This window comes from Homarus americanus, unplaced genomic scaffold (assembly GCF_018991925.1).
Source record: "Homarus americanus isolate GMGI-L3 unplaced genomic scaffold, GMGI_Hamer_2.0 scaffold33966, whole genome shotgun sequence".
Lineage (NCBI taxonomy): Eukaryota > Metazoa > Arthropoda > Malacostraca > Decapoda > Nephropidae > Homarus > Homarus americanus.
Genome location: NW_024732938.1, coordinates 35,849 through 47,080, shown reverse-complemented (window position 1 = coordinate 47,080; position 11,232 = coordinate 35,849). Strand labels below are relative to the sequence as shown.

At 37.5% G+C, this 11,232-nt stretch overlaps 1 protein-coding gene across 1 annotated transcript; it reads left to right on the top strand.

The window, feature by feature from the left end:
• Positions 1-1,210: 1,210 nt before the first annotated feature.
• LOC121869219 (lactosylceramide 4-alpha-galactosyltransferase-like) lies at positions 1,211-10,398 on the top strand. Its single transcript, XM_042370460.1, has 7 exons — positions 1,211-1,452; positions 1,555-1,762; positions 2,260-2,355; positions 3,006-3,202; positions 5,643-5,917; positions 7,628-7,816; positions 9,936-10,398. Exons 1-7 carry the CDS (start codon positions 1,380-1,382, stop codon positions 10,080-10,082), a joined length of 1,185 nt encoding a protein of 394 aa, XP_042226394.1. The 5' UTR covers positions 1,211-1,379; the 3' UTR covers positions 10,083-10,398.
• Positions 10,399-11,232: the final 834 nt, after the last annotated feature.

Genomic DNA, 11,232 nt, shown 5'->3' with positions numbered 1-11,232 from the left:
CCAAAAAGTCTGCATATATGACCATCAGGTCTTAAAGGCTGTCACCAAGAAGGACTGTAGAAAAGTAATCACATTTAAGCAATTTTTTGATAAAAATACTAAAGCATGAGACGTAATACAAAAAGAAAAAGCTTACACTTTAGGTTACAATAAACATTGACGATAGTACATAAACACTTAAACTAAACACTGAAATAACACCACCTTATCCCATACTCACATACGTGTCTGAGGGACGAACAACACACACATGGTAGAGCAGATATATTTTCTCCCTCTCAATACTCAGCCTTCTTTGGCTCTAGGGGAATGAAGTCCCAATAATATATCACAGGGGTTTGTTTCTACATGCTGCCACGACCAAGCCTCGCCTCTTACCTGACTAGCAACAAAATTTCAATAAAGAGGAGTGATGGCATAACGAGTAAGCTTTATCTACACTGAGGTATGGGAAACATATTGATTCTTACAGTTAACAGCGAACGAGAATATATTACAATTAACACTGATAATGTACTATAAGCTACACATTAACGAAATTAATTCATGTCCATGAATAACCTCGAGTACAAATAATTTATATAAAGGGTGTTTTCCCCAGTGATAGAACAACACGCCAGGGGACAAACATATATCAAGTTGTGCCACGTAGCAAGATAGCAGTTGTTTTATGTTTTAAGTACGGAATCATTAAAAGCTTCACAAATATAAGGTGAGAGAGAGAGAGAGAGAGATTACCAAACACAAGAACAAAATTAATTAGAAAAAAAAAGTTTTCTGTGTACTTATATCGAGTGCATAGCGGGAGGCAGTGGAGGAAATTATTGACGCATCAGCTTTACACAAGTTATCCAGTGTTGACACAGTGAGCTTGCAGTGAAGGCCCGACGATTAACAGCCGCTGATAATGAGAACACCCTCGTTTACAGTTACCTAACCCAGTCAGGCATTAAAGATCATATATGTCCACAGTTCGCATATTTACACATTTCCTTTCTTTCTGCTGCTTTAGGAACTCAACAAGGTGAGTTTTTTTGACGCCAACATAATATTACCTTGACCATTGCAATTACATTTAAGTCTTAGAGCATTCGGGTCAGCTAGATCAAACAGGTTTGTCAGTATTCTGGTTCCTTGGTGGCCACTCACCTTGACTGGAGTTTGCAGACGAACGGGATTGGGCATCGGTGGTGTAGTAGTCCCGGCCAGTTGTGATACTGATGGTGGTGTGAACAGACGTTTTCCGCTAGTGTTGTGATGTCTACTTTATTCAAGGTAGCTTCTTGCCACACATAAAAGTAATTCGTGATTGTTAGTTAACGTGATATACTAATCGAGTTTTGTGGAAGGTGTTGTGTTTGTGTCAACAATAGACTCCGATGATGGGACTAAAGTTAAAGTTTCGGTTGATTTTACTGTTAGGATGTATGCCCTATCTTTTTTGTGTCTTTGGTGAGTATTAGAATACGGTCCTGTTACATAATATGATACAAGTATACATAGATAGATACATAATACATAGACGAGAAAAGAATACTCTGTTCATATTCACAGTATCATACAAATCTGAGGACTTCTCCTTTGTTCGCCGTAACCCACGTCTTCACTCAACCACCCACCTAGCTAAGGGAATCAATAACACCTCAGAACACCATGAGAGAAAAAATCTTTTGAAGGAAGCTGCAGCAGCGTGGACAGGGGCGCTTGAGTGTCCTTTACCTGAGTATAATGACAATTTTGTCAAACTTCCGGAATTCTTTAGGTGTGTATATATTATTTGTGAAAAATGAAGGGACAGGTATAATAAATAAGGTATTTCTGTGTTTTATTGAACAATTTTGTTGTAATTTATATTATTATTATAGCGTGTTCTTCTACTACTATTACTAATACTACTACTACCATTACTAATACTACTTGACGCTATTAGATGTTTCTGGCGTCATGCTACCGATGATTATATCCTGCTGTAACGTAGAAATAGTACTTCAGCTGTTACGATATCTGTTCGCTCTACTACTTTAAAGAAAAATATAATAGTATCACATTAGTCTTCCACTTCAAGGATAATTTATTGGTCTCAGAACGTAAAGAATGATTCTTGTCCAACTAATATGCAAATTTCTACTTTGTGAATAATTAATCTTGTCTTTTCCAATGATGCAATTATTCCTATTTAGCGTGATATGTGTAAATGATGATATTCTCTAATTATTTATATAAAAATATATACGGTATTTGTCTCATCCCATGGTTTAGCGAGAAGCTGATGTGGGAAGTCGCCTCCAACATCTTCCTCGTGGAGAGTTCATGTAACCCTCAGCCATCTTACCGTGCTTGGTGTGCCGTGGAGAGGTGGGTACTATTATAGCAAGTGTCTGTTTGTCTATAGGCGGTGCTGGCATGCTGGTAGCAGTTTCTAAGTCTAATATGTCTAATATTGCTCCCGAATTTCCTATTATTTCACCATAAGAAAGATAGGGGGACGACTATGTTTAACCCCTTTACTACATGGACGCTACTTTTAATATTTTATTTAGCTGCCGCTAGACGATTTTATTCACTTCAGAGGGGAACTCGTGCTGGTGCACTGAAGTCCAGCGTCATTAAGAATTATTGTTTTGAAGTCAAGCGGAAATGCCTAGCTGTTATGATTGATCCTGCGTGAACCATTCATGTGTTTTTGATGAAAGAAAATTAGTGTACAAATCTAGTAATTTCTTATTAAAACGGTAACGGTAGCAAAATCAGAAGTGATGTTTAACTTTAAATAATCGTTGTACTTAACATTATACATTATGTTCCAATGAATTCAACCGTAATCATTTCTATATTACCTGTACACTTATCTGGGCCTATACCTGCATCTATTGATGAAATTGTTTCCCTATTTATGTTTGCACCTGCACCTCTTTTGCTGTACCCAATATGATAAAACGAAAAAGAGAATGTATGGCCAACTATTTCTCCCTATTCCCCATCTCTCCTCAATACCTCCACGTCAGCTTGTCGCGGCAGAACCCGGATGCGCACATTTGGTATGTGATAACGTCTCCCATGATTAGCGACGGGGACGGGTTGGTTAGCAGACTTAGGCGACGATACAGAAATTTGCAGCTTGTCACCATCGACCAGCAACAACTTTTCAGCAACACCCCTCTCATGGACGTATACACCGCGGGTCTGTGGCTAACCAACAGCAGTAAGTTGAGGCATTGCGTTCATCTTAATTTTGTATTAGTGAGTTTGTTACGCTAAGGGACCAGCTAGATAGCCATGTGAACAAGTTTGTATGTACACTCTCAACAAAAACTTCTCGAACACCTGGGCACGATGGATGTGAAAATGAGCAGAATGGGGCTTTTCATCCCGGAATGGTTTCATATTCGTCGTTCATATTTCAGATTGCATAGTGCTAATACCTTTCGAGAAGTTTTTGGTGAGAGTATACGTTAGTATTTAAATAAGTGGCGAGATTAAAGTGTGATGGCAAGGAGTTGTGGATAATTGTGTCCTCAGGTTATATTGTAAATAACTACTGTATATACTTATAAAGTAAGGTCACTTCTATATAGCATTTTATGGATTAATTATGGTAACTTATAACACAGTTTTAAAAACAAACGTCTGTGAACAGAGTATCCCTAAATATTGCGTCTTATTATACTGTATAGGAAAAAAAAAAAAAAAAAAAAAAAAAAAATATATATATATATATATATATATATATATATATATATATATATATATATATATATATATATATATATATATATATATATATATATATATATATATATATATATATATATATATATATATATATATATATATATATATATATATATATATATATATATATATATATATATACATGCTCATAACCACAAGGAAACAAGAAAACAAGAAGTTCCCAAGCGCTTTCGTGTAATTCACTTCTTCAGGGGTGATTACAGACTAAGGAGTAATACATGACAAGGTTAATATATACAATCTCCAGTCTCCAGTCTCATTAAACATACCGAATCTGTCAACATGAATTTAAGTAATGGTATGTACAAACTGGATAATTTTATGATTAAGAAGATTTGGTTCCAGGTGAGAGGGTTAGGTCATCTTACCCTATGACTTGACTACGGACAGCTACTGTGCTTAGAGATGGCATGGTAAATTTTTTGGATTAAGAAGATTAGTAAGGGTCACTTCCTTATGACCGGAACATTGTGGACACCTGCTGTCCCCTAGGGATTTGATCTCACTCTCCTCTACTGTATATATTAGCCATGATAAGTATTTCTCCTTAGTCTGTACTCAACCCTGAAGATGTGAATTACACGAAAGCGCTTGGGAACTTCGTGTCTTCTTCTTTCCTTGTGGTTATCAGCATATACCTGGATCACGCGCACCCACAGTGATTTACTTGCATATATATATATGCAGGTGCGCGTGATCCAAGTATATGCTGATAACCACATGGAAACAAGAAAACACGAAGTTCCCAAGCGCTTTCGTGTAATTAGAACATAAGAACATAAGAAAATAAGGAGGATCTAAATAAACTGCAGGGGTGGTCTGAAAAATGGCAAATGAAATTCAACACCAGCAAGTGCAGCGTACTTAATATTGGAAGAACAAATATTGTCAATGTATACAGCCTTAACAACATCAACCTAGAGAAGTCGACTTGTGAAAGAGACCTAGGGGTATTTGTAAGCCTGGACCTACGGCCTAGAAAACAGTGCGTTAATGTTCGAAATAAGGCTAACAGAGTATTGGGTTTTATATCTAGAAGTGTAAGTAATAAGAGTGCACAGGTCTTATTGCAACTATATCTTGCGCTAGTCAGGCCGCACCTCGATTATGCGGTTCAATTCTGGTGCCCTTATTATAGAATGGATATCAATTCACTAGAGTCGGTGCAGCGAAGAATGACGAAAATGATTCAGGGACTTAGAAACCTTCTATATCAGGATAGGTTAAAGAAACTAAACTTGCATTCCCTAGAAAGACGAAGAGTGCGGGGAGATATGATAGAGTATTTAAGTGGGTGAAAGGAATCAATAAAGGGGATATAGATAAAGTTCTTATAATATCCGAGCAGGATAGGACTCGAAGCAACGGATTTAAGGATAAGTTTAGGTTTAGGAGGGAGATAGGAAGGAACTGGTTTACAAATAGGGTGGTGGACGAGTGGAACAAGTTTAGCAACTTTGTAGTAAATGCTGGAATGCTGCAAAGTTTTAAAAGGAGACTGGATAGATTCATGGATGATAGAGAGTGGTAGTAACTCTCGACAGGAGCTGCCATGCACAGGCCAACCGGCCTATTGCAGACTCCTTATTTTCTTACGTTCTTATGTTCTTATATATACACGATTAGATGTTTCAGGTTTTAGAATCCTTCATTTTGTTTTGTATTAGATAAACGACCAGAGCCGGACCTCACCAGGGGACAACTGTATAAGATTAATCAGTGGAGATATGGTAATACTTGAACAAGGCATATAGGTATATAAGTAGTTAATTAGTAACATTAAGTTGTTCCTAAATTATCAGGAGATTATCTTTTATTGGAGAGCAGTTTTAATATTTAAGATTGATAGATGAAGGTATTATAGTGACTATTTTTCCTTTATTTTTGAGCCTGGCCAGCAGTCAATCTTAGTGACCTGCTTCGCCTGGCGCTGGTGTGGCATACAGGAGGCTTCTACGCCGACTCGGACTTCATATGCCTAGCCAATGTCACCACTTTCAAGAACGTAATTGGTGTCGAGTCCGTCTTCTACAACCCCCTGGTGCACATCGCCTTACCAAACTCTAATGGTTATGACAGCTTGGCTGCCAACGGGGCCTTCCATCTCACCCGACATCACCCCCTTCTCCACAAGCTGATGACCTTCCTCTCCAAGAATTTTGAAGTGAGGATTATATATATATATATATATATATATATATATATATATATACTGTACTATATACACACTCATAAACCACTGTAAAAAGAAAAATATAAAATTGCTTTAGCGCTTTCGTGTATTTAGCACATCTTCAGAAACAAATTTCACGCAAACACAAAGTGATTTTGATTGGCGTACATTTATTGGTTATAGGGATCAGCAGTGACATAAGCAAGTTTGCGGATGACACCAAAATAGGGCGGCAAATTAATTCAGGACAGGATGCAAATGCATTACAGGAGGATCTAAATAAACTGCAGGGGTGGTCTGAAAAATGTCAAATGAAATTCAACACCAGCAAGTGCAGCGTACTTAATATTGGAAGAACAAATACGTATAATGTATACAGCCTTAACAACATCAACCTAGAGAAGTCGACTTGTGAAAGAGACCAAGGGGTACTTGTAAGCCCGGACCTATGGCCTAGAAAACAGTGCGTTAATGTTCGAAATAAGGCAAACAGAGTATTGGGTTTTATATCTAGAAGTGTAAGTAACAAGAGTGCAGAAGCCTTATTGCAACTATATCTTGCGCTAGTCAGGCCGCACCTCGACTATGCGGTTCAGTTTTGGTGCCCTTATTATAGAATGGATATAAATTCACTAGAGTCGGTGCAGCGAAGAATGAGAAAAATGATTCCGGGACTTAGAAACCTTCCATATCAGGATAGGTTAAAGAAACTTAACTTGCATTCCCTAGAAAGACGAAGAGTGCGGGAAGATATGATAGAAGTATTTAAGTGGGTGAGAGGAATCAATAAAGGGGATATAGATAAAGTTCTTATAATATCCGAGCAGGATAGGACTCGGAGCAACGGATTCAAGTTGAATAAGTTTAGGTTTAAGAGGGAGATAGGAAGAAACTGGTTCACAAATAGGGTGGTGGACGAGTGGAACAAGCTTAGCAACTTTGTAGTAAGTGCGGGAACTCTGAAAAGTTTCAAAAGGAGGCTAGATAGATTCATGGATGATAGAGAGTGGTAGTAACTCTCGACAGGAGCTGCCATGCACAGGCCAACCGGCCTATTGCAGACTCCTTATTTTCTTATGTTCTTATATCAGGTCAGGTCAAGTTAGGTAAGGTCCGGTCCAGTAGTGAACATGGCGGTCCAAACCACCACATAACACTTCCGGTAAACAGTCGGGGCGTAACTACTGACCAACTGTTGGATATCAATTCACTAGAGTCGGGGCAGCGAAGAATGACGAAAATGATTCCGGGACTTGGAAACCTTCCATATCAGGATAGGTTAAAGAAACTAAACTTGCATTCCCTAGAAAGACGAAGAGTGCGGGGAGTTATGATAGAAGTATTTAAGTGGGTGAAAGGAATCAATAAAGGGGATATAGATAAAGTTCTTATAATATCCGAGTAGGATACGACTCGAAGCAACGGATTTAAGTTGCATAAGTTTAGGTTTAGGAGAGAGATAGGAAGGAACTGGCTCACAAATAGGGTGGTGGACGAGTGGAACAAGCTTAGCAATTTTGTAGTAAGTGCCGGAACGATGGAAAGTTTTAAAAGGAGGCTAGAAAGATTCATGGATGATAGAGAGTGGTAGTAACTCTCGACAGGAGCTGTCATGCGCAGGCCAACTGGCCTATTGCAGACCCCTTATTTTCTCATGTTCTTCTTATGTTCTTGCCGAAAATTCCAGCCTGTCTCCCATAGCCCGACGTGTGGGGCAGGAACGGACCCCAGGCCATGACGAAGGTGCTGAAGACGAGATGCGGGTACCATTTACGCGTGGGTGAAGAGTGTGTTGGGGTGACACTACTTCCAACCTCTGTATTTTACCCAGTCGCTTTCTCTGACTGGAAGAGGCTCTTCCAGCCAGCGCCTTACCTCCACGTCTCTAAGGTGCGTTTGGCTAAAGTGGAGTAATAATCTTCAATTATATATTAATTCTTCTTTGACGATGGTAGTTACTTCAAAGGATAAGTCGTAAGTTGATATGCAGATTTTCTCTGATCCAAATCATCATTGCAAAGGGGAATCATTATAGTCATAAGCATTCATTTATGACATTGTCAAAACTATATATATATGCAAGTAAATCACTGTGGGTGCGCGTGATCCAGGTATATACTGATAACCACAAGGAAAGAAGAAGACACGAAGTTCCCAAGCGCTTTCGTGTAATTCACATCTTCAAGGGTGAGTACAGACTAAGGAGAAGTACAAAACAAGGTATATATATATATATATATATATATATATATATATATATATATATATATATATATATATATATTTATATTTATATTTATATTTATATATATACAGAGGAGGGTGAGATCAAGTCCACAATGGTCAGGTATTAGGTAATGACCCTACTAATCTTGAAAAAGCGCTGCAGCAGTCGGTAGTCAGGTCAGAAGGTAAGCTGACCCAACCTTCTCATCTGGTTACAAATCTTCTTAATTACGAAATTATCCAGTTTGTACATGCCATCACTCAAATTCATGTTGACGGATTCGGTATGTTTAATGAGACTAGATTCTATAATGTTCCTACTGTCAATTGAATTACAAGGTAATATTGAGGAGGCATTATCCCAGTCAATGCAATGCTTATTATCCCTCAAATGAACAAACATATGTTTTGATGTCTTTAACAAATACAATTTACAGTGAGGCACTCTAGCCAACTCACTTAATCTAGTCATGTAGACATTATAAAGGTCGTCCTTAATCTGTTATTTGCATATGTAAGAACAAAATATAAAAGATGGAGTGGTAATGTAGCAATTCAGAACGCATCAAGAAGGTTCTATTTCTTGTTACTGATGTACTGTGCAGTACATAGAGATAAAGTCATAACGATGATGCCTTAACCTCTTTAAGTTTATTGTGCTTCACTTTATCAACAGTTTTTTTCTTCATAATCAACAAAGCAGATGTACAATTTTATTTTGAGATCGGAAGTCCTTTCACTCATAATTCTTAAACCATTTATAGTTTCTGTAATTCCATTTCCTTTCTAAATCCACTTTGCTCTCAGATAACTCACTTTCTATATTAAACTTTATTCTACTTAAAATCATGTTTAATAAAACTTTGCAGGCGTGGCGTATTAAGATTATTGTTCTAAACTGGGTGCATTCTAGGGCACCTGGCTTTTAGGTAATAACACAAATATTGATTATTTTTTTAATTTAATGGAAAAATTGCTTTAAAGTATACAGAATTGCATATTTGTTTCAACATTTTATTCTATTCTTGCCTACTTATTTAATAAATTCTGCTGGAAGCTGATCAACCCCATAAGCTTTATCATTTTCATTTTGCTCACAGCTGCCTCAACTTCTGATTCCAAAATTGTCATTTCGATCTTTATATTCTTTTCGTTTCTTACCTCTACTCTATCCTTATCATTATATAGTAACTGTACATACTCTGTCCATATCTCTTTTACTTTTTCTGCTTCAAACAGGATCATATTGCCTTTGCTATTAATATTTTCACGCCATATATTTCCCTTTTTCAGATTAATTTTTTTTTAATCTTTCTGTACATTTTCCTATAATTATGTCTTTTTCATTATCTTCAGTCTCCTTGCATTTCCTTTCTACATCATCATTCTAGCATGTCTGCATTCCTTTGAATTTATATGTTAATTTTTACGTAAGCTTCACTTCGCTTTCTCATATTTCATCGTCTATCTATTTTCTTAAAAATTTAATATTCTATCCCTGTCCCTCTTTTGAGCATACCTAAATCCCATTTGATTTTGTCCATAGTTTTTATTATAATTTTCGAAGTTCTAGACTCACGAAACTTATTACCGGGACGTGATGTGAACCCACAATCTGCCCCTGGATAACTCTTGGTTCGGGTTATTAAATTTCGTATTCTTTCCTGAATTAAAATGTAATCTATTTGATTCCTGAATATGTTGCTTACACTGGACCAGAAAGAATGATGTATTAATCTAGACATGACAAAAATGAACCTGAGATATGTTCGTATCATTCCAGATGTTCCCTCAATCCGCTCTTCTCCATGCCTGGAACAAAGTCAGTCACCAGAAGCCAATCACGCCAGGCAGCTTCTACGACGCCATTGCCGCTACCTACTGCCCCGTCACACATCGCCTCGCCACTAAACTCTCTCAGTTCTACTAATAGGTGTACTGACTAGTGTGGGTGGACAATTCGTCACCGGTCTATTGAATACCGTGTTATATTTTTCAAATTTAGATATAAATTTAATTATTTTGGATTTTGGAAGCGGTGAAGCCAAGGTTAGGTTAGTTTAGGTTTATTTTAAAAAGGTAACGAATTTGTCTGGTGACGAATCGTCCTTGAACCACTGACCAGGTGTACTAGACATTTGTACTGACCAGAGGTGCTAACTACGTATATTGGACAGTTGTTGTGTTATCCAAGTTCTATTACAAAAAAAAAAAAGGTTTGTAGCATAGCGTCACCTCCCGCTCACTCATAACCATTCCACCCAAACAATTATTTGTCTCCCAAGCTGCCCAAACCTTCCACATGCTTGTAATGGCCGTCCAGGCGGTAGGAGGTTAGTGAATTAAAAGTGTATGGGTAAACTTTATCTTTCTGTCAAGTGTGAATACATGTACTCGTATATGTAGATTTTCGTCGTCGATGCATCACCAATTATCTCGCGGTTTTATTTCGCGTCCCTAATGAATCTAGAGGTGGTTCCCTGTTACGAGTCATAGTCAAGGTGCGACTGGCCATAAATTTTTTATGGTCTAAATATTTAGACCAGGCATGTTCCGTCATTTAGCCGGTGTAGCAGGCCAGTTTACACCCTCGCTAGTTTAAATCCGGGAACATTCTGGACCAGGCCATTCTAAACCCAGGTATATACTGGCCAAGGCCAGAATATACCCAGGGGTTTATCTGGCCGAGGCTGCTTTATACCACTCCAGGCCAGAATACACCACTATGGTAAATCAACGTTGCTGACTTAGGAATGTGTTATTATGTTATTTCTGGTTAGGTTAGGTTAGATAATGGCCCAAAATTACTATGTATGATATGATATATCACGATATGATATAATTAATATGTTATATAATAAATGACTAACCTAGTATTTCCTATCAGACTCTTGATCCTGCTATCCAAGTATTGTAATAACATACAGTGAGGATGAAGGACATTGGGTATTCTTATTCTGTCAAACAGCACAGATTCAAACAAGTTAAAATGCTTAAATTGATGACCACAGACAATTAAATATATAAAATTTTCATCGTTGATGGTTGTAATATTACTAAATTTCTTTGAAATAAACTTT

Coding starts and splice junctions, on each gene's coding strand:
- LOC121869219 (XM_042370460.1), top strand. CDS start 1,380: ATGATGGGACTAAAGTTAAAGTTTCGGTTGATTTTACTGTTAGGATGT. Junction 2,356..3,005: donor GCTTGGTGTGCCGTGGAGAG/GTGGGTACTATT, acceptor CCTCCACGTCAG/CTTGTCGCGGCAGAACCCGG. Junction 7,817..9,935: donor CTTACCTCCACGTCTCTAAG/GTGCGTTTGGCT, acceptor GTATCATTCCAG/ATGTTCCCTCAATCCGCTCT.